The sequence below is a fragment of the Argentina silus genome (assembly GCF_951799395.1).
Source record: "Argentina silus genome assembly, chromosome: 18".
Lineage (NCBI taxonomy): Eukaryota > Metazoa > Chordata > Actinopteri > Argentiniformes > Argentinidae > Argentina > Argentina silus.
The window spans coordinates 6,340,469-6,364,662 of NC_139672.1; the positions used below are offsets into that span (position 1 = coordinate 6,340,469).

Sequence of the window (24,194 nt, forward strand, 5' to 3'; positions counted from 1 at the left end):
GATGAGCTGCTGCATCACTGCTGATGGTGAATAAAAAGCTAAGTGATGGTCAACAAACTCTCTTACTGAATTGCTAATGTCTGAATGTCTGAATGTCTATTACTGTCCATCCCAGTACCAAACAGTTCAGGTAGAAGGCACTGTGCCCTTAGTGTCATAGTCAGCTCCAACAGTCTCATACTGTTTACTAATCCACCGTGTCAACGCCGTGCTCCAGTAGCCAGTCAGTGCAACATTGAGGTCAGAAAGTGGAGCGGAGGTACTGTCGGCCATCGGAGAGGGGACAGGGCGTTAGCTTGGCAGCAGGACTGTAACACTATTCTGCGGCAGGCTGTCATCCTGACTTATATGACAGCAGGACCAGGCGCTGCTCTCCCACAGAGCTGAGAGGAACCGTGTCATCGCCTTTTGAGTGCCTTCGCTCAGAGGAAAAGTGGAATGATGGCCGCTCTGAGTTCAGGGTAGTCTTTGAACTCTCGGGTGTAGATCTCATGCTTCCCTCTCGCCCATATTGTCATCTGTATAAAGCCAACAAACGTGAATAGTCCCACTGTAGAAAAGCAAGAGGGACAGAACAGTGTTTCTTAGGACTATTTTTGTATATGCACTGCATGGCTCAGAGGGTGTAAAAGGTGTAGCAAAGTAGTACCTGGAACACACTGGGTCATGATGGTGAAACTCAGCCATGTCCCGACCTGAGGATAGTCAACATAGATTTACCGATTTGTTATTTTTATACTGCAGTATGTCAGTATCAGACAATTGAAACGGGATATTTTTTTCCCTTGAACAAATACAAATACAGTGCCCTTGACATAAGCTCCTGTTAGATTGTAGCACAGGTTTGGATGAGTTGAAGTTGACATACTGACAAATATCTGCAACGCTCTCGTGATCAAAGCTGTTTATCGGGTCCGGACGGGTGCATTGGGTAAATCAGCTGTAGGCATTGTGTCATTTACCAAAGACACGATCATTTCATTCTTTTCACTCACACTAACCAACATAACTCCCATAAAAAGTCACCAGAATTACTTGTTTAACAGGTGAAAAAGGAGGGGCACAGCGCCCCCTTCACCCCACTCACAACATTTTAGGCAGCACTCCCTTGCGAAATATACTTCTTACGTCCCTGTGTATATAAGGCATAGAACACAATGCAAGACTGTGACGCCATGAGTAATGTTAGAGTTTCTAATTTCACCAACCTCATAGGTGTAGTTAGGGCATGACACGAAGAAGAAAAGCCAAGTGAAGGGGTTGCTGGTTGGGTAAGGGATACGTTTTGGCCTACAACCTGTTAGCAGGATAGGATTGTGAGAGGGAGCATGTATCATGGAAATATCCTCTCGGTATGCAAACTGGACACTCTTCAGAAGTGCGAAGGATAAGCACCATTTAAAACATAGTTATGATTGTGATGACTGAAGTGAAGATATTCGGTACTTGTATTTGGTTACAATTTGACATTTAGGACATGTCCTCATCACTTGACTAGGATATCACCAGAATAAGAATATGCACTGGGAAAGGAACACTCAGAAAATGAAAAACTTACCATTACAGCCTAAGTTATTGAGTGCCAAATGAATGGAGAAGTTTCCAGCTTCACACAGCTTTAGTGAACAGAGAAACACACATTTGGAGTGAAGCCATCGACAGGCAAGGCAGATAATGATGGAAAGCATTATTTTTTGCAGTTGACTTGCACTCACTTAATGAAATCCTGATGCAGAGAGAAATACATACCACAAACATCGCCAACGCGGAGTAGACTTGAAGATTCCCATATGCTGTAAAAGACATATAGCTCCCTGAGCACTATAGTATCATCTATTACCAATATGAGTTATTATTTAGTTAGAATACTCACAGGGTGTTGTGTAGAGCGGGTGGTTGATGTAGTAAGCTAGCCAGGCAGCAAATCCCCAATAGTACAGGCAGTTCTGGGTGGCAGGAGACACATGTTTTCAGTGTTCTCATCAATGTCAACATTTTCATACCCCATGTTGTGCTTTTTTGTGCTGTGATGGCGAGCGTTTTGGCGTCTTGCCTAAATATTGTGCAAATTTGGTTGTTTTGCATGCAGACAACATACTGTACAGCCAAATGCAAATTCAGGTCTCTAAAGAAATGGCTGTCTTTTGGAAAGTCAGTCCAAGTTCATCCAAGTGGTAGAGAAGAAGTTGGACATCTGTATGTGGAGTAGGCTGTTGATCGGCACTCAGGGGGGCCACTGCCAAGACTCTCTATCTGCTTAATCAGCAATGGAGCCTCAAATAGTCCTCATTACGGCTTCCTCCTATGACGCCTTCAAAGTAGATGAAGGACAACATCTCCACCCACTCGTAGATGTGAAGACCAGTAGCCAGTAAAACTAACCAATTAAAGATTCCCAAAAACAAGTTAGTATATAGTATCGTTAGTTGGTGAAACTTACCCTCATGATGCTCTCTAGTGGCATGGTTCCATGGGAAAACCGGTGCACAAAGATGGTTTCAACCAGCCTCTTGATGTAGTGGAGAGAGTGACACACACAGGCCAGCCTACAGGAAGAAGACAGGGGAGCCAGGTCTTAAAACCCAAGGGAAGGTTTTTGATTGTTTTCACTATAGAACATACTTACATGACCACTAGGTATGGACTTGTGGTGAAGTCATGCTCGGGCAGGTAGATATTTGGGAGACGGTAGTAGAACAGCAGGTAGATGAAGAGGGGTCCGATACACTCAGCCAAAAACACCTGAAGGAGAGATAAACTCTGATAAGCAACATGCTCATAATCACAAAGGGGTAACTACCCGTAGCAGAAGCCATGCAATGAGGAGACTGGACATTTTCAGAAATGTTCATAAACAGAGGTAAAGCAGGAAGTCCTGCCCCTTCTCTTACCATGGTCCAGCCAAACTGTGGACCCAGGTCATGGAAGAACATGGTTGCTGTGGTCCCCACGGGTAGATCTTCTAACACTTCATCATCTTTGAGGGATTTACCATCTGAAAGACAGAACGCAAACAGAAAATACCAGTGACTTGAAACCTACAGTACGTTTCTTACATTTGAACATAGATAAGGCAATGCGAGTGTTGATAAGGTTACATCTTGAGCTGAAACAGCTTCAAAAGGATAAATCAGGCTCTATGTGTTGATATTCCGAAGCGTTGGTGAAGACATTAGAACGTTTACACTGTCATAACTAATGACAGGGTCAGGGCTCTCTAAATGGGAGTTGGCTCTATCTGCCCTCCCAGCTCTGCCACTCTTTCAGAGGTATGTGAACTGCTGCCCCGGTGCATTGGCAGAGAAACTGCAGACACACACTCAGCTGTTGCAGTTCTTTGGTTCCATCAAAACATAGTCATATTACATTTTCAAGTTTGTTCAGGGCAAAAATCCCTAGCCTAAGGCCTAGCCTTATTTTGACTTATAAGCATTATGGACTCATAGAATGAAGTCCTGTACGCTTGTGAAGTCTGTGACAAAGTTTACATTTTAGACGATGGATAATGTCAACTATTAGTAAGTGGATGTGTGATAATGAGGGGATTGTCTAGCAGTTTGGCGAATCTAAAACAAGTACTCACATGGTTTAAGTGTGAGAGCCTGTCTGGATGGATACCATTTGGGGTCTGTAGCAATCACAACAAACTTCATCACATCAATCACAATCATGTACACTTCAGTAGCACTTTGTAGGCGGTGAATACAGTGAAAACATCACTTATTTATTTAAAATGCTCATCAGCTTTGATGCTGTGTGGTGAAAGCACTCTATCAAGTGATTGTGAAATGTGCAGCATTCATTACAATATCAAACATATGACAGAACAGGATACTCACAGGACTTGTGCAATAGACATTTGATCTCTCCAATGGTTGCATTAGGTTCTACCTGCCAAGACATGTTTGTGTTATACATAGCTTTTAACATAAGCTTATCACTGAGTATCACTGTTTTAGATTAATTCAAATCATAGTTTACCTACGTGATGGAATTCTTGATTAAAATTAAAATATGGAAGTCATTTAGGCCTACCTTGTCCAAGAAGCAAAGCTGTAACTTCTTGGAATCCAGAATCTCCACCTCAAAGAAAGTATAATTCTTATCCTTTTTTGCCTGCCCTGCTTGCAAGCCATCAGCACACCTGGCTTTTAAGAACTGTGCGACAGTGTATAAGTCCCTCAGGTCAAAGCTCATGATGCTAACATGAAACTGTATGTGTGTGTGTGTGTGACAGTCTGACCGTGGACAGTCTGTTGGTGGACAGGACTTCAACAACCTCTACATCGCTGCTCTATGATATGGGTCAGGCAGCCATTTGATGACCTGACAAATGGGTTTTAGCAACTTGAGGTGTTAGAAAACCATTTGGACGGAGTTCTAGTATTGGTTACTGTATATTTGCACCTAACACCCATGCAAATAGAAACATTGGAAGGGCCACAGATTATTGCTTCTACTTTTAACATTCTTGGCTTTACTCCATTTCCATTTCTGATGCAAATAAAATAGGAACTCAAAAGAAAATGCAAAACCACAACTTTAAAAGTTTATTTTCATTTGACAAGAGTATTTATATAGCATGAGTATGTATATATTTACCTGAATTTCCCCCTGGGATCTATCCATCTATCTATCTATAAGCGTACACACCCCTCTGACTAGCTCAAACATGATATGCCATTACATCATATCACCTGCTTGGACGTGGTTACCGATTTATTTGGTTGTCAAGCTGATGCCAATGAATCTTTCCAGTAAGCAGCTTGGCACTTAAACAATCTCATTCGATAGCATAGGGGATTTGTCCCTGTTGAGTCTCACCTGGCAACTTAACTGAAGTTTGACACCTAACATTACAAGCATTGCCAGCATTACGACAATAAATCTCCACTATGAACTAAATCTACAGTATTGCTCTCTGCATTCAAATGTATCTTTAACTTATGTTTGGAATGAAAGCAAGTCGTACCTCAAAGAAAGCAACTCTGCTTATGGCTTTGGCCTGTCTGTTCTTTGTAGTTCCCCTCCTGCAAAGCTCCTTGATTTCCGAAACAAACCTAGCATCAGCCTCATCTTCATCATCATGTTCATCATCATCACATTCATAAGACTCCCAGGGTATGGCTGACCAGTGCCCGAAGCCTTCCATGTTTCCATCAAGAGCGGTACACAAACACCGCTATCTAGAAACAGACTGAGGCAGGTTGGAACAATGTGTCCATCACAAAAGGCTGAACCGAGCAAAATAAATCAGCATTTCTTTTCCCTGATCTAGACTAATGGAGGGAATCCTCTTGGGATCACCTGTTAGGGCATCAATCACATGTATTGAGTGAATTGAAAATGCAGATTGTGCGCACAGTAGACCAGCGATGTTCTATGCTGAGAAAGAGGCTTTGAGTAGACACACACTTTAAAGTCATAGGTCTAGTGGAATAAAAAATGCACTAGAGAGGTTTTTTGTGCCGATGCTGTAACTGGGGCACACATTAGATAGCTGGTCCCCATGCTGCAAGTCAAATTATGGTGTGAAAGTTAGAAGACTCCACAGCTTAACAGGATTGACCACAAGAGGGCAGGACCATAAATGTTCTTACTTGGGGCTGTGAACAATGTCAATGAGACCGACATCATTTTTGTCAGCATAGCACCTTCATTGGCTTTGGCTGTGACTCAAAACTAAATGTCAGATATGAACAGCAATGTCTAAAACATAAATATTTGAAAGGTTTGCTAACAATGGTAGGAGGTAGGACTTGCATGCTTGGGCCTGCAACCCCTCTCTGCCCTGTGCAGGTAGGACTGGCCTGCGTGGGCCTACAACCCCTCTCTGCCCTGTGCAGGTACTGTAGGACTGGCCTGTGTGGGCCTACAACCCCTCTCTGCCCTGTGCAGGTACTGTAGGACTGGCCTGTGTGGGCCTACAACCCCTCTCTGCCCTGTGCAGGTAGGACTGGCCTGCGTGGGCCTACAACCCCTCTCTGCCCTGTGCAGGTAGGACTGGCCTGCGTGGGCCTACAACCCCTCTCTGCCCTGTGCAGGTAGGACTGGCCTGCGTGGGCCTACAACCCCTCTCTGCCCTGTGCAGGTAGGACTGGCCTGCGTGGGCCTACAACCCCTCTCTGCCCTGTGCAGGTAGGACTGGCCTGCGTGGGCCTACAGAAAGGATCATCAACGGTGTTTCACGTTGTTTTAGAACAGTGCAGTGAGTCTGCGGAATCTATATGTGTTCCAATCTCTCTGTACGTGTTCCCATCTCCCCAGCAGCAGCAGCAGCAGCAACTCCACAGAGATACCGAGCAAACACCTTCCGTCGGCTCACTCCCTCTCACCATTATTCATGCTTCACAACGGTGCTCAAACACTGAAATGCTGTAAATGAAATACACAAACCTGCCTGAACCTCACTTATTCATGCTCCGCCGCTCCCACACCCCCAGGAGTCATTCAACAAGTGCAGAGCTTGTTTTTTTTTTTTTTTTCCTTTTTCAGAACAGTGTTAATGCTAATTGCTGGCCCTTGGTACTTCAAGACGGCACTGACAAAAAAGATAATAGAAGAACCTGTGAAATAGTTATCTACAGACACGTTATTTTTTATTTCTTAATCAATCTTAATTGACTCATGAGCGAACTGCTTGCCTCCGCTATACGCTGTGCTTTTCGCACCAGAGATCTCGAGAGGGTGATTTGCATATAGAGTGCACAGATAAAAATACAACTGTCTCAAAGTGTGGACACTTGGGACTTAATGAAGGCAGACACAGTCTTTTTTATTAGGTTAGGTTCCAGTGGCAAAGGGGAGGGAAAGTTTCAGATGCTGGTGGGATGTAGAAAGGATTAGACAGTTCTGTCTCAGCACAGCATGAAGGGAACTGCTGGTGTTGTTCTATTTGTGTTGGCTTGTTGTTGGCCCCGGGGACATAACTTAGTGTAGGCCCACTCCAATCCATACTAGGCCTATGTCTTGACTCATCATACGCTTGCCACTTTTGCCCTCTTTCTGGCTCTGAATATAATTTCTTCAACTCCCAGTCATTTGTGTAATATTTATAAGTTTTGTCTTGGCTAATGTGTATCATACAGTATTCTACTGTTTTAGTATCTTCCCAAACAGATGAGCAATGTCGGCACATTACAACGGTTCAACAGATAGTCATCCTCTTCAGATTGACCCTGGTGCTCTCCAACTCTGGCTCTCAGGCTGTTTGGACAGGTTCTATCAACTTGAAGGAGATATTATTTGATCACCTGGCTTGATAACATTGCATCAGTACAGCCCAGGGCAATACAAGTTCCCAACACACATATTCCGAGCAAGTATCCATTTATTATTCCACAGTCATAAATCACAGACTATAGGTGCTGTGATGATGTAGCGACCCATTAGAGAAATGAATAATACAGTCATTAGCTTGTTCACGCCACAGCTCCAGCGCAGTACCTCAAGATCAACATTGCTAATCTCAGGGGACATGTGAATAACTTTTTTGTTGTTGTTGTGGCACCAATGGGTTTAATATCCACCCCTAGGCGATTAGTCTACAGATGAATGAGGAGAAGAGGAGGTCCCCACACTTGCTCACATTCATGACCCATTCTTAGATTATAGCATTGCTGATTACGGATATCCAACATGTCATACGGTTTTGTCCTTCCACTGTCGCTTTCTCTCACATTCACTCACACCATAGTGAACGTATAAGTTTAAAGGATCATATTTCAGATGATAAAGCAAGCTATTCATCAGATCCACTCTCTTCCAGCTGATCACATCTCTCTCTCTCTCTCTGTCTCTCTCTGTCTCTCTCTCTCTCTGTCTCTCTCTCGCTCTCTCAAACCTGAAAGCTATTTAGTTGAGACAATAAATCTCTTCTCTTTCAACAATCCCCATGCCAAGACAACGACAGTGGCTGGCACAGATCAATCGCCGTCAGAGCTTCAGTTAATTTTAAAGGTGGGTCTGCTCCTTTATGCTTGGACAGGCTCTGCTGTCAATCAAAGCCCACTTTTTGCCCAGCCCGCACCTGCCCTGCTAGTGATAGGGGTTGACAGCCAGTACAACCCCTCTGGCCAGCACCTGTCAATCATTTCACAGGCTGTAAGGATCATGAGTCTTGTCAGGGCATGAGCAAGGCACCTACAGTAAGTGGGCCAGGATAACCAGTGTTAGGTCCCGTTTGACGAACAGCAAGGTGAGCAGCATTTGAAAAGGTTGCTACGCTATTTGAGCTAAAGCGAAAGGTTATCTCCCAAAGACATCAGAATAGGAACATGGCAGACTGCTCTTATGTTGAAGTGAATGATTGCACAGTCATGTGCTCTTTAAAAGAAGAAGAACGGAACTCAGTGGAAAGTTGTTATACAGAGATGAAAAAAAACCCTGTGATGAGGTTTCTGGAGCCCATTCACTCAGAGAAGGACAAACTTCAGCCCAGCTGCACACTCACACACAGATAGTGGATGTTGACAGATGAGAGAGGCCAACACAGTGGGACAAACAGGATAACCAGCAGAGGCTCAAAGGTAAATACACCACAATTTGGGACAGATTCTTTCGAGCTGCGGCCATTCTGCTGTATCAATTCAAATAAACAACATTCCTGACCCAAGTGGTGAAAAAGTCTATTTTTCTGGACATGATATATGAGATATTGATATCAAATACAAAGAAAGACTGGCATACAGGAAAAAAAAAACCCATCTTAGAAGTATAATTGCATTCTGAACAATGTCACAGATAGCCTATGAACCCTAGCCAGAATTAAGACTACCCTCCTATTTCTCCTCCTTCAATTAAGCCAATATCAGCTACTTTCTATCTGTAGCAAGGTTCAGTGGAGAGAACCAGACTGAAGTTGGCTTGATCCTTGATCCTGCAGCTTGGTAGGAAGTGACATTTCAACAGATCATTTATTGCTACATCGCTTTTGTCAATAATTGCCGGCAGAGGGATTATGAAGCGATGTTTGGAGAGATGAGAGTTGGCAAAGTCTGCTCTCCTCCCTTTGAGCAAAGGGCACTCTGAATGACATCGTTTTAGCTACACACACACACACACACGCACGCACGCACGCACGCACGCACGCACGCACGCACGCACACACGCACACACACACACACACGCACACATTTACACACACAGACAGGTAGCATTGATTTAGATTGCTGCTAGAAGAACTAAGTATTAATCTTCCTATTAGAATAGCATAAGGCTTTGATAGGGGTTACGTAATCAATAAGCTTGAGTGACGTGTTTTCCAAATACATTCAGAGATAGAGAAGCTTGTGGTTGGGGGGTGAGGATTGAGATTAAACTAAATCATCTCCTGTAACACAGCCATTAAATGCGAAGTTCACAGTGTTTTCTTCTCCTCGTAACGTCAGTTATTCATATACTCTAATGACGCGATCATAACACTTGTTTTATTCAATACCTACGCACACGGCATTTTGATTTCCCCAAAATCAAACGCCACTGAGTTCATGCCAGCTTCTCTAAAGACAACCATCTAGCTAATCTCATGTATACGTTTAAGAGTCAACTCACTGAAAGAAAGAAAGCCTTTGATCTTCTAATTAAAGGAGATAGGAGATGGTGAGATTAGATAATGCCTGTCAGTGTTGTCTGTCTGTTGTCAAGTGGATGAGATAGATTAGCACGTTTGTCTTTAAATGAGTATCACTTATCGATTTTCTAACTAAACATCATGTACAGTATTATATAATTCAACTCATCCAAACTTTAGTCAACAGATGGAAGGAGGCTGCTCATTAGGCATTACGTGGCGTTAAATGGACCGCAGAGCCAATACATAACACACTTCTCACGTGTGTTACGCTGCTAAATGAGTTTTGCTCATAACCACACAAGGATTATGATTCTCGGGAGTGATATACTGTATCTGTTTGATTGCATATGATAGTCCCCACCTATCACCAGCAGTAAGACCATAGGACGCACCACAACAGGTTTGTAATGTGTGGATAAAGTATGTTAACATACTGTATGATAATGGTATGTTATATGTACGTTTATTCCGTAGGCTGCACATTAAGTAGCTGCTCTGTGTTTACTGAACACTGTCTCTGCAGTACAGTACATTGATATTGGGGATCGATTCCTCAAGAGCACCATAAATAGCACATGGACGGTCCCATTTGCTCTGCTCTTTAAAGTGCCTGCTGGAGAGGTGACCTGTGGTTTGACCTGGACGGAGATGTTCACACTGCCTCGGCCTCAGCTGTGGCAGGTCAGCACAGAAGCTCATCCACATCCACCACAATTCAACCTTAATTAGGAGGCTTCCAGAGAAGTGAAGAGTGAGATGTGAAATCTGCAGTCAACACACAGCTTGCCTAACAAAGCATCGGCGAAACCCAGACATGCTGAGAAATGCTATGGGAGCTCATTTGTGCCATGATTAACCTATTCTACCATTCATTGTGTTCGGAATGCTTTCATCTGTTCTGATGGAGATGGAGACCATGTTACTGATCATTCCTCCATATGTTACAAAATTAACATAGAGGAAAGTGCAGTGGCTTTTTAGATATAATCAACATTGAGAATGAATCAATGTGCTGCATGACTTAATCAAAACAATAATAACTTTTATTTCCATAGTGTATAACGGTTATTTTTACGCAAATATATTTGTTCAAGCTATCCATATACAGTATCATAGGACAATAACCATGAATTCTGTTACAGTGGGAAGGGATGAGATGGCTATCAATACAGTATTCACACAGTTATAAATGCTATCAGGATACCCCACATTCATGCATGAGAGCTTTCCTCCCTGGGCTTACAGAACGTACCGTACTGAATAAGGCATACTCATATTTATACTGCAGCTATGGGTACAAAAGCCATGTTACTGTACAATTACATTTCACTGAATCTCTCATTGTCTCTTACGAGATCAAGTGCAAAGTACAAGTGTGTGAGAGGAGAGGAATGAGTCAAGATGAACGATTCAGGAAAAAAGGGACGAAAATAGTGAGAGACCACAATGGAACTATTCAGGACACGACTACCGGTCATGTTAATGTTTCCACCAACCAGAATGTTTCCTCAGGAGTCGTCGTCCGTTTTGATGATGTGGAACAACGTGACGTTGAACAGCACCTGGTGGCCATTGTTCCAGCCGTACAGGGCGCGGTCCCTGAAGTTATAGTCCAGCATGGACATGTGAAAGTATTGGTTGTGGATGGGGATGTCCGTGTACTCATAGGTGGAGGTCTTAGTGGAGTAGGCGTAGTAGACCTTTGCTCCTGTCAGATGAGAGTTGGTGATGTAGAGCGTTCCGCAGATCATAAACGACTCCCCCGCGTTCCTCTTGGAGTATTCCGTGTTCCAGGTACTGTGGACCTGTAAGGTGTCGGGATTCAATTGGCTGATGACGATGTTTCCTGCGTTCTGATTGGTGGCATACACGGCCCACAGGCCTAGCTCGTCCGCCATGAGGTCGATGTCGGAGAAGCCGCCCCAGGTGTAGGGGTAGACGTTATGGAAGCCAGCAGACTCCAGAGCCCGTTGGGTGACCACGCGGCCTGTCTCGAAGCTGTAGCGCACCAGGATATTGCTCTGAAACTTGTTGTAATAAAGCGAGCCATTGTAGACTACATGGTTGGTGCCGGCCCATTTGAACGGGAGGTTGTATGTTCGGGACTCGACCCCTGCCACAAAGTCCGAAATAGACTTGAACTCTTTGACTATCCTGTTGTTGGTGTAGCTGTCCATGTACCAGACCTGGGTCAAATACATTCAAATGGACATGAACAATTTCAAGATCTATTTTCAGCCAAATCTTGGATATGTACGGAAGTCAGAAAACAGTACATTAATGAGTTGTAACATTTAAAGCAGCAGTAGAGTATGATGTAAACCGATAGATACATAGTCTCATCTATTCTCATTCTCATCTATTCTCATTAATTCTCATCCATCAGCTCACCCTGTTGTTTCTGGGTGAGGCCTGTGGATCAGTCATCCATGCTCCAAACCTGGTCCCTGATGTCTTCACCGTCACTGGCCCGCTGATTTTCATTAGCTTCCCACATGCTGTCAACACATGATACTCAGATTAGATACATTTCCCTGTGCAGAGATGCTAACAGCCAATTTCATGCCCTGCTACTGAAACGGATCACACGCACACACACACACACACACACACACACACACACACACACACACACACACACACACACACACACACACACAATCCTGTCCTCATCTCAGGGGAATATTTCACAGTAACAGTCACATCTAACTGCTGCATCTACAAATATCACTCACGGATATTATGAGACTCATTCAATGCTGTTTCCACTGTTAGGGCTCCTAAAATTAATACCTACTCACAGCACAGCACACCTCACCACACCACACCACACCACACCACACCAGTGGACAGTGCAGATGATAATGACATCATATAAGTTGGACAGAAGTACATTTATCAAACAGGGCTGAAGTCTCCACCTATCAACATGTTGAACTAACTTAAAGATGAGGAAGATGTCATCATCATCATCATCATCATCACAGGTGTAACTCACTGAGTTTGCTCATGCAGTTGGTGAGCCTGCTCTCCAAACTAAGGACCCTCTGCTGCAGCTCCTCATAGTCATAGGCTCCTATCTCCTCCTGGATGCCTGTCAACACGGCCGACAAGTTCCTGATCTCCTCCTTAAACTGGGAGATGAGCTGGGCGTCTGTCTTGTACTGCTCCAGCACAGGGATCATGGGCTGCAGGGCCTCCATCTTACCCTTCAACTCCTGGAACAGGGAAATCATCTTCGTCAGTTGTAAAGTTGACTATGTAGTCAGATCATGTAGGCGTTTATGCTGTGGCATAATCTGAAATGCATTATTGAAATGCCTGACAACCATATAACTTGGCTTTGACATTAAAGGCCCACATTAGTCATTTTGACATTTTGGTCTATTTTGGGCGATACATTCTATTTTCTTAGATCCTCCAAAAAAGATTTGCCACGTGCTGTGACATTTGTCACACCATATATAGCCATAGAGCTCCAAAGCGTGACGTGGCTGGCCTGTTTATAAAGTTGGCGCCCAGAGTCAAGTATAACCCTCCGAGCCTCCTTCACCGGCTTTTTTGCGACTGAGTCAAACCACCTTTCGACACATTTTATTGAGAATAGCACCTAGCTATGTCTGGTGTTACTTTCCCAAATAGCTCCGTAAATGACTAAGGGCACTATTCGGTGCTTCCGTTCTTTATTTTCAAGAAAATGTCTATTTCAAGAAAAGCCAGGAAGCAAAACTGGCTGGCATGGGCCTTTAAAAGTTGTACGACTACTGATGCAATGATAGTTAGATACGTGAAATGTATTGATTTAGTTCACAATGACAATGAATTGGTTTTGCTAGATTCAGACGCTTCAGAGGATTGCGTCATGGATTGTCTGGGAATGTTTCACACTGTGTTTAATATCAAACGTACTCTCACCTGAAAGTTCCTGCTGACTACTGTTTTCCTGTCAGACTCGATCTGTCTGAACTTTGACCTCAGGCCCTTCATCTGGCTCTCCATCCTCATGATGTACTGAAAGTCCCTCTGTGTTCTCAGGTTCAGAACCTCAATGGACTGGGACATGTTCTGCACCTTTGGAGAAGAGCAAAGAGGCACCATATTGATTTTATGCCACGTTGCCACTATGATGAAAGTGTTTATATATTCAAATGGAAACTAATGTCCTAAATTCCAAAGGAACAAATTGATTTTTTGCCATTGCTGTGACTTCTACTATCCATGTCTGAAATTGAGATTTAATAGGATTTAAATAGAAGAATTGGCTGATATAAGGGTTATTTGCTTGAAGGCTAACAACCTTCCATAGGCTAACAAACTTCCTAGTTTCCTACTTGAATGACATATCTTTGATATTTCAGTGAATTTTTACTAACTAAACACCACAACTACTGTACATACATTGTAAATACCCAAATATTATTATGGGGATTGCCGGATACCTTGATGCTTTCTCTCTATCTTTGTTGGTTATTATAACCAATATCATTGTTGCATATCTACCAGCAAAGTGGCATCACACACACACTCTGTGTTATCCATGCTTCTGTGAGTCCAGTACAGGGGTCCTGAATTGGCCTTACTGCTGCCCCGAGGAAGTTTGTACATTAGTGTCAACTTTAACCACAATGAAAAACAGATAAAGGCCCTGGGCATACTCTACACATGAATACATTAAAAAGTAGGCTAGGGGGATGTTTTTCTGCTGTTTATCATTATTAAGAGGATAGCAACACATTGGTTATGTTATTGTTATACACAGGGATGTAGGTACTGTAGGTAGATTGGTACTAAGTCCAGTCTACACCTAATATACCTAAAAAAAAAAGTGTCAACAAGGAAATACATTAGTGGTCCAGTGAAATGGAAAGCAGCATGGAACACATGTTGTTCATGCCTGCATTCAGGCAGCTGGCTCTGTTCAGGTAAGGAGATAAGACACCATGTTCATTGGGTCACAAACGAATTACAAAACACTCTCAGGTAATGAGGGAGCGTGAAGTGAATGTGTGCTGGTGTGTGTGTGTCTGTGCATGTGTGTGCGTGTGTGTGTGTGTGTGTGTGTGTGTATTTGTGAATAATATGAATGTGTATTTGAGTCTACAGCATATTATATGCACAACCTAGACTCCAAATGAATACATCTGCAGACCAAAGAATACATTACGTGAACACATTACAGAAGACAGAACAAGGTTGGCGAGGTGGTGGAGGCGTGAATCGCCTAATTTGCAACCTGAACGTTGCTGGTTCGAATCACGCTTGGGGCACTATTTTTTTGGAGGGTGTTAATTATTGCTAATTGTTGTTGATTATGCTAATAATTGCCAATGCCTTCCCCTGAAAACTTCCCCTAACCGTAACCACTCGAAGTTAATGCCTACCCTTACCACTCAAAGTTAATGCCTACCCTTACCACTCAAAGTTAATGCCTACCCTTACCACTCAAAGTTAATGCCTACCCTTACCACTCAAAGTTAATGCCTACCCTTACCACTCAAAGTTAATGCCTAATGCTGCCTAACTGTCACACAAGTCGCAATTCACAACGTGTCTTCCGTTTTTTTGACGTGTCTTACAGCATCACAGGTGGTCAAACACTGGTATAGCCAGATAATACGTGCACACAGACCGTATTTCCTTGGTCTGCAGAAACCCCCAGAACGTATGTGTGTGTGTGTGTGTGTGTGTATAAATGTATTCATAGTGTACACACACCTTCTCCAGAAGTTGGCGGAGCTGTCTGCCCTTGGCGTCTCTGGAACAGAGATTCTGTTCAGGCGCCACCACCGTGCAGATACAGCGCCCGTCGGCATCTTGAGCTGAGCTGTACACCTGCCAACCCTCTTTCGGCCTGATGGTCTATACACACACACACACACACACACACACACACACACACACACACACACACACACACACACACACACACACACACACACACACACACCCCACATAGCAAATTACTTTGATAAAAATACTGGTGTACAGAGCTATAATCTTTCTCTCATTGTAAACTTGAGCTCTCAAGGGCCATCCATTAACAAAAATGCCTCAACAACAGTGACGTGAACCAATTTCACTGACTTGTACAGCTTCTGCTTTGGGGGACAAAGTGTTTTCGCTGTAAAGTATTCCTCTGCTCAGAGTCAAACGGTCTCCGTAAGTACAGTTTCCTGGGTATGATAAATAACCTGACTGCTCAGAGCCTCTTGGCCTTGCAGCGTCTCATCCTAACATCCTTATGTCTAATACCGCAGTCTCACAGAGAAGACTGATTAACTTGGTTTGTGTGAGCATCTATTTGGTCTTGATTACAAACACTATATCATCAAGCAACACAGCCCAAAACAACACAATGCGACACACAGTACAGCACCACAACAGAATGCAACATTCTACATTCAACAAACACTTTATTAGGAACACCTGTCCACCTTCTCATGGTGGAGGTGGTGTAATGATGTGGGGAATGTTTTCTTGGCACACTTTTGGCCCGTTAATACCAATCAAACATTGCTTGAATGCCACAGCCTATTTGAGTATTGTTGCTGACCATGTGCATCCCTTCATGGCCACAATTTACCCATCTTCTAATGGCTACTTCCAGCATGATAATGCATGGTTTCATGAACATGACAATGAGTTCAGTGTTCTTCAGTGGCCTTCCCAGTCACCGGATCTGAATCCAATAGAACACCTTTGAGATGTGGTAGAATGGCAAATTCACAGCTTGAAAGTGCTCCTGAAAAATCTGCAGGAATTGTGTGACACAATCATGTCATCATGGACTAGAATCTCAAAGGAATGTTTCCAACATCTTGTAGAATCAATGTCACAAAGAATTGAGGCTGTTTTGAGGGCAAAGGGAGGCCCTACCCAGTATTAGTACAGTGTTCCTAATAAAGTGTTTAGTGAGTGTACAACACATCATAATCTCTGTAGATCTGCAGATAAACTCAGACTGTATTCTGCTATTTATTGCTGACAGTTTCTTCACGGACACAAGATGTGTACCCATATGGACATACTGATGTCCATAATCTCTGGTCCTAGGGTACTAGGCCTTACAAAAACGTCACACACGCCTTATACTGTAATAAACACAGACAAATATCACACAACAGGTGCACTATGTACTGTAACAATGAGTCAAGGTAGAGAGGCACTAGATGGCATAGAAGCACAGATTTAGCATAAGAGTGCATTCAGCAGACGGTAGTAAACCACTTAAAAAAAAGCAAACAAAGAAAGTGGTCGCTCTTGCACTGGAAGAGTTGCAGGGCATGCTGCAGTTCATAGTGAGGACACGTCATTCAAAAAAACAGAAAGTTAGGAGTAAATGCCAGTTGTTTCATACAGCATCTGAATCTCTTTCAAGGCTTCGGAGCTGAATGAATGGGCTGGAGGAAAGAAAAACATTCCTAGTTATTTTCTTTAACACAGTCCTTTTCAGCAGGGTTTGTAAAGGATTCAGGCGGAGGCCAGCTTATCTGATCTCTGAGGGTGAGACCGTTTCTCTCTTCCGTCCCGTGACACACATCCTGACACGCCTGTATCACACATCTCTCCACATTCATATTCCGCTAACACATTCCATCCGGATGCCCTCTGACAAAGCTTCATGTATTCGGGAATGGAGAGTTCTGCTCATCAAAAGGCTACGACAGCTGAGTTAGTTTTGTCTCCCTCCAGCAGTCATTTTGACTCTCAGACCCAAGATGTTAATTTAATCTGCAAGTGCCCCTGTGCCATGAATAATCATAAAACATTAATTCTGTACAGCAGATTCAATTATGTGAAAGAGATACCCCATCAGGGCCAAGAATGAAATGAACAGACTGGTACAGAGATATACACGTCATATATGTGCAGTATATACCAAATATAACATTCCTTCTCCCAAATGGCTTGATGAGCAATCTGCTTCGCTTAAATTCATTCTAATGATCCTGAATATATATAATTTTCAAATTAAATTACCTGAATACAACCCACCTTAAAAGGTCATTTCAAATGATAATACAGAGCATGGTCTACTATGGTATACCAGTGGTGTTTAGCTTTGGAAATACTGATGTTTATTTCTAAGATGGTTTACCTATTCAGGCCAATAGGTCAATGTAAGTGTGTCTTATAATGATTTAAACCACCATTAAAATTGAGATACGTCCCTGGCAACATCCCCAGATCAATATCAGCTCTGTGTGGTTGTTGTGAGAGAAATAGAGAGAGCGAGAGAAAAGGGGGGAAAGAGAAAGAGAGGGAGGGAGAGAGAGAGAGAGAGAGAGAGAGAGAGAGAGAGAGAGAGAGAGAGAGGGAATGAGAATGAGAATGAGAATATGAATAGAGAGGGAATAATTACCTTGACTTACTGCTTTACTCAGATTTAACATTGTTGCCCATTAATGACATTAACATTGGGGTGGTTATGAGTACAAAAGTAGTGTAGTTGTAGTGAATGATCGATTAGGATAGTTCCAGAAAATAACAATGAATGAATGTGGAACTGGACTGTTCTTAATGTCATGGCGTCAATCTTTTTTTTTCTTTTCATATTTAAATAAATTGAAATATGCAAGAGTATTGTCTCAATGTGAACAGTCCCTGTTTTTAAGTCCCTGTTTTTCACTCAAATGAAAGTTATCTAAGGATTCTGGCGATGAAAAGGGCAACGCAACTCACCGCTGAAGGGCAGTATCCGAACAGCAGCAGGAACAGCAGAGGATTCAGGACCATGGACAGCGTCCGCATTCTGTTTGCAAACTGTTTGCCCTCTTATCCCGAATTTTCACGCAAGTCGCTCAGTGTGAGATCCCGCTCTGCCAGCTAACAAAATAGTAAAATGCCCAGCGTGTAAAGACTCCAGAGAAAGACAGAGAGGGTAGATCCACACTCATCACCGATCCGAACGCGCATGCCATGTGGGCAGCGGAAAACCCTGCGCTCGTGACTGCGAGGGGGAAAAGTTTGTGGCAATGGTGGAAAACCGACGCTGTTCGGGGAACTGCTTAACGGATATGACATCATTCAGTTGTCTCGCCGGCTGGTTTAATGACTTTGATCAATTCAATAATACATTCAAAATAAAAGTATATCAATCAGCATCATTTGATGTCAGTAACTTGTAGAGGATTCGTTTCTCATGATGTTGAAGAAGGTTTGGAAGGACATTTTCAGTCTTATTCAATTCTTGCTCAGCAAAGGCTACTGTATGGCGATGACCTGGCTTTCATCCCAATATATAATTCCCTACTATAATCCATTAGGCCTATACCACATATTGACATATCAATCACATCAATATTAACCAACAAAAGGTAATCATGTAGGCTACTGATTTTCATGGTCAGCACTGTCCATGTCTGGCAGAGGCAATCTACTGTATAACCATACTCTGCCAGGGTCAAGGGGTCCATTCAACAGTCAAAGAGCACCTTAAGAACATTTACACTGTAATACCATTCTAGAAAAGGTTTCACAATGAACATTCACTGCCAAGACAAATAACCCATTCTGCCATTAAGCTGCAGTATCCTCGAGAAGTCCTTTCATCTTCAACCTTACTTGGCTCAAAGCATTTGTTCCTCAACAAAATTGTGGTCTTTGCACATTTGCACTCATAAACTAAACCTATGACTTGTTTCATGAAGAAAGTGATGCAAGCAGGTTTCTTTTATAGAGACCTCACTCCATCTACTACATGTTCATACCATATTTGATACAGATATGAAAATGGATCTCTCTCTCTCTCTCTCTCTCTCTCTCTCTCTCCCTCTCTCTCTCTCTCTCTCTCTCTCTCTCTCTCTCTCTCCCTCTCTCTCTCTCTTTCTCTCCCTCTCTCTCTCTCTCTCTCTCTACAGCTTCTCCTCATATTGACACTGAGGGCTTGTTTAGAGTGGGGCAGCTCTTGAGTTGGGCCTCAGCCACAGCAGGAGGGAGTCACCTTCACCTTGGTGAGAGGGCCAGGCACCTTGGCGCTCCAATCAATGTACCCGCTCATCAGTCAGCAGAGACGCTGTCTCCAAGGCCCAGACTGTCAGACTGTCTCCAAGGCCCACTCCAGAGAAGGAGACTGGGGGGATCGAGTGTTCTGTTGGAGTGTTACAAGGTGTTACAAGGACCGTTGGAACTTAACGAATGTGTTTGATGAGATAGGACGTTTCTTGGCGTGGTGGGCTAGGGGGCTCGTGTCAGCCATGCTTTAACCCCTGCCCCCAAGCTATTTTGCTGAAGGATCCTGGGAACAGGATTAGCCATGTTTTGCATTTTGAGTGGCTAAGAGATTTAAAAAACAAAACCAAAAAAAAACAGTAGCGGTTGTGTCCTTGCATTTTAACCTCATACGTGAGCAGAGGCTGTGTTGGTGTTTTCTTTACTCTGTGATAGAGATGGTTCTATTGAAGGTTCTATTGGGTATGAATTAGCATACCATTTACTGATCATAACTGGTGTAAACCTTTGAGGCACACAGAATTCCAGATAATGAAATATCAATAATGGAAATCACTCAATGAAGATGATGACAGAGCTAATTTTACCCCTGAGAGCACAGGTTCAAACCAGCTCCATAATTAGCTATAATGATATCCTTAGCAAACAGACTAATCTGCAGTGCACTACATGAGAGCCAGTTTGTTGATGTCCTTCCTGTTCAATGTACTGTACAGAACATTGTGCTAGATGAGATGTGACAGAGGTAGCAGGTACAGATAATGAAGCAGACACCATGATTTATTTGGTACACATCTCCCTCATCTCATCTTTTCACTCACTGTCTTCCCTTGGTCCTTATACCCTTTTCAGATCCGTATAAAACCCTTTTAGCAACCTAGTAAATTATGATTAAAAAACCAATGTGAGTGGAGTAAGTGCACCATGAATGTAGATAACTACACTACAACCCATTGTTGTATCGTTATACCTGAGATGAGTTTGATTATGTAAGCCATAAATAGCAATGAGCGGAATAATAATGCACTTTTAACAAATCACAAATACCAAAAAAATATTTTTCGGGCTGACAGACCCAATAACAGGTGGTCCTTGATTATCTAACACATAACAGAAAGTATCATTCTGATCAGCGATTGTCACTGCCTAACAGACGCAATATTACTTACATCACCATGTCTGCCTACATCGGCAATGACCATATGGGGGTTTAGATAGACATGGATGAAACTACTAACAGATGCAATGATTCACTGCCGAAGATTAAGAAATAAACATTTTTGAGCATGGATGCACCCGGACAGACACACACAGAGAACTCTGACTACTGTAGTTTGTTTCTTTAATCGTTTAAATGCTGTGCTGTATGGTGTTAAAACTCATAACGTGGCAACATAAAAAAGCGTGGTTACCACAACGTTTACTATGACTCCACAGTATGAGTCATTATAACACTCACAAGGGCAGTAGACTGAAGAAACATCTGCGGTATACACATCCAAACGTTATGTTTACACTGTCTTTGAGACATTGAGACTGGAGGGTGAAATGGAGGGTGATTTTACTGTACCCCTCAGCTGTTCTCGGACTCTGTCTGCTTAGGACCAATAATCAATACACCCAGACGCTGGAGAGACAGAGCAATGGAAAGGTGTCTGTCAGAAATGGTTAGGGTAGTAGTAATAGTATTCTCACAGCAAATGTACAGTATGAGGGGCTCTTAAGAGGGCCTGTCTACATGGTAGTGGATCCTCACAGATTCCTGTTACTTTCATATGTCATTTATAGTTGAACAAGAGTGATGTTACTCATATGATTGTACAGTAGACTTGTTACATAACTATAAGGCCCAGAATATTTCCAGATCAGGGCATGTGGTCATGCTTTGATACAAACATTAAAAGAAATGCAAATGTAACATTCATACTATGACATTACTGAAAGAAGAACTACCAGGGACTGACATATACCTTTATGCATAATTCATTTGTACATCCAGAATCTTGCAGTCGTTGTTGTTATGTTGACTATGAAGAGAACAGAAGATTCACTGTGCTGTAAGGACTCCTCTCTGAACTCAATATCTGGTGATTCATGAGTGTCATTACGAACCCAGTCTAACATTTGTACAGTGTGCCGTTATGCCCTGTGAAAAGCAATGAGTCAGGATCTTTTCCAAATAGATAATCTCCTCTATTAATTAGATTTGACATAAGTACTGCAGAGCAACCCACAAGTTAGATGATTTCTTCAGTTGGTGGGCTGGATCATCTGGACCAAGAAATCTCGGTGGGTGGGGTGATAATATTCTAGCTTTGCTGTTCATTTCAATGCGATAAAGGTGAAACAAGGGAGAAATCAGACTGACCAAGATTTTTTTTTTTTTTACAGAATCCTAACCTTTCTCTATATGTAAGCCCCTGATTTACCCTGCCTTCTCAAGTCAGGTCCAAGACGTGTAACTTCTGTGTTTTCACCCAGAGCGGTTCGACTGTCGCTATAATACAAGGTCTTGGTGAGCAGTGGAAGGCTGGTGACGAATAGAGGATTTACTGTCACATTTTGTCAGGGTGTTGCAAACACTGTGTAAATATATAATGTAACTATCATCTCATAGCAACTGTTCAGTCAAATTAATTGTCTCAGTTCACTCAATACTCACCTCATGGTTCAATAAAAGGGATTAGTATACAAGATGTTTCTTAATTGAACGCAAACCATTGCAATGTGCATTTGGCAAGTTACCAAACATTTATTTCAGGTTTTACATAAATTGTAAACATAATTACACAGGTTTGAAAAGCTCTGGTTTCCTTTAGTTAGAAATGCTACTGTACTACTGTCATCAGAGTAATTTAATGAGATGGAGACGTAAACAGATCATGATCAAAGTCAAATCTGAGTCAGAGAAAGAGGCTGGGAGAGATCAGACCGCTTGGGTGCAGCTTGGCAGGCTAGAAACACATGACCTAGACACATCATACCACTGATCATACTAATCTGACGAGCACTAAAGGATTACGGAAAGGAATTAAGGAAAGGAATAAGCATAGGGCGACATAGAATCACAAGGAAGTATAATCCCTGCACAGACATAGTGAACAATACAGACGTTCAATCAAACATTGTTCAGAATCCAGTTTTAATATTTTTGAATGAACCATCAAAAGCACATGAACACATTTCCTCATTGTTACAAATATGGTACCTAAAGAAGGGCAATTTTTTTGCATTCACAAACAAACTGGACAGAAGCTAGACAGAAAATTATTCTTCCTTTTATATAATTCCCCACCCAAATATATAAACTTAATTATATAATCAAGGTATATACAGGGTAACATCTGAGCAACTCAGCATTTCCTTAGAGCAATTGAGGTATACCATCTTTAGGAATAGAATCTCTCTGGTAAAATAAGCTCTTTTTGAGTTGATTGCATTTGATGCTCAGCAATCTTGGCATTACTATTGTATTGTGTGCTTTATATAACGACCGTATGCGACCTTGATAATGAACAGGTGCAAAAATAAGAAAACAACACAACTCCATTATGTGAAAACATGGTTTGAAGTGGTTGTTGTTGACCAGTTTCGTAACCGTATATTCTTGGGAGAAGGGGAGCAGAAAATGATGAAGTGCTTATGGTGGTCAATATTTACAATGGAGATTTTTCATAATTACAAATAGGGCGATTTTATCTAGTTGATGATATTAACACTGTATTCAAAAACAAGGCATTATTACTTACCAATTACTTCTCAACAGACATTTAAAACAAACAAATATATTTATTGCAAATTTATTTCTATATAGTTACCAACATTTATTCAAACCTTAAGAGCTTGGTACACATGCAAGTTTTGAAGAGTGGATTCAGAAAGAACAGTATTGTACAAAATAATAATAATAATTACAGTTTATCAAAATGCACTTTTTTGTAGCACCTTGGCGTTTTTGTGTTCCGCACAAAAGCACCTCTGTGGTTGTATTTGGAGCAGCACCTGGAGCATTCAGACAGGGGGGGGTCAGGGGGCTAGGGGAGGATAGGGCTTAGGGGTGAGTGGGTCCTCCCTCTGTTGCTGAAAGTGTGCCACTGTCCGCCACGGCATCAAATGTCCTTTTCCTGATGTCACTCCGACTACTAGTTAAAGTCATGTGATTCTGGCCCTACAAGGGCGAGGAGGAGTATTCCCCTGGACAATGCTTACACGACCGGGCAGGGGGGGCACGCTCTCTAACCTCCACGTGCTGATCTTAAAGGAATTAATAAACACAGGTTTGGGTGCGAGGAGAGAAGGGGCGAGTGATGTCAGGTCTCGGCATGCTTGTGCGCCCTCTGACCCTGTCCTTCAGCGGGGGGAGGGGGGGAGGACGGGACGGGGATGTGTTCTAGCCAAGGAAACAGACGGGGCCGACCTCGAACCCGAACCTCTGGCTGGGATCCCCAAAGTCATTCAGCATCACGTCGATGATGGGCACCTGGTCGATGCGGGGTGTGTTGATCTCCATTACTGTCTTAGAATAGCCCGACTTCAGCTGAGAGGGAGAGAGGGAGGAGGAGAGTCAGTACAGGGTATACTAATGACCATGTGGTACATTCACTGTACCAGGATGTAAGAATACTCCATATCAACCAGGGACTATGTTAACCATTAACCCTGCAAATTT

At 42.7% G+C, this 24,194-nt stretch overlaps 3 protein-coding genes across 3 annotated transcripts in view; all 3 read right to left on the reverse strand.

The window, feature by feature from the left end:
* Nucleotides 1-216: 216 nt before the first annotated feature.
* On the reverse strand, nucleotides 217-4,197 carry tecrl2b (trans-2,3-enoyl-CoA reductase-like 2b; the record flags this gene model as incomplete). Its single annotated transcript, XM_083690462.1, has 12 exons — nucleotides 217-550; nucleotides 650-695; nucleotides 1,209-1,297; nucleotides 1,559-1,616; nucleotides 1,750-1,793; nucleotides 1,874-1,946; nucleotides 2,441-2,546; nucleotides 2,627-2,742; nucleotides 2,892-2,995; nucleotides 3,584-3,628; nucleotides 3,840-3,891; nucleotides 4,036-4,197. The coding sequence occupies 12 exons, from the start codon at nucleotides 4,195-4,197 to the stop codon at nucleotides 423-425; spliced, it is 1,023 nt and encodes a 340-aa protein (XP_083546588.1). The 3' UTR covers nucleotides 217-422.
* Nucleotides 4,198-11,082: 6,885 nt separating this feature from the next.
* Nucleotides 11,083-18,385, reverse strand: olfm3b (olfactomedin 3b; the record flags this gene model as incomplete). Its single annotated transcript, XM_083689585.1, has 6 exons — nucleotides 18,257-18,385; nucleotides 15,290-15,433; nucleotides 13,490-13,645; nucleotides 12,573-12,792; nucleotides 11,966-12,072; nucleotides 11,083-11,760 (listed from the first exon to the last, which is right to left on the reverse strand). Exons 1-6 carry the CDS (start codon nucleotides 18,323-18,325, stop codon nucleotides 11,083-11,085), a joined length of 1,374 nt encoding a protein of 457 aa, XP_083545711.1. The 5' UTR covers nucleotides 18,326-18,385.
* A 3,884-nt stretch (nucleotides 18,386-22,269) lies between these two features.
* The window catches only part of LOC310818856 (collagen alpha-1(XI) chain-like), a gene marked incomplete at its 5' end in the record, with an annotated part of 64,234 nt that continues 62,309 nt past the window's right edge, over nucleotides 22,270-24,194 (reverse strand). Inside the window, 1 exon segment of the mRNA XM_083689921.1 lies at nucleotides 22,270-24,062. Coding sequence (XP_083546047.1) covers nucleotides 23,916-24,062 — 147 coding nt within the window. The 3' untranslated portion in view covers nucleotides 22,270-23,915.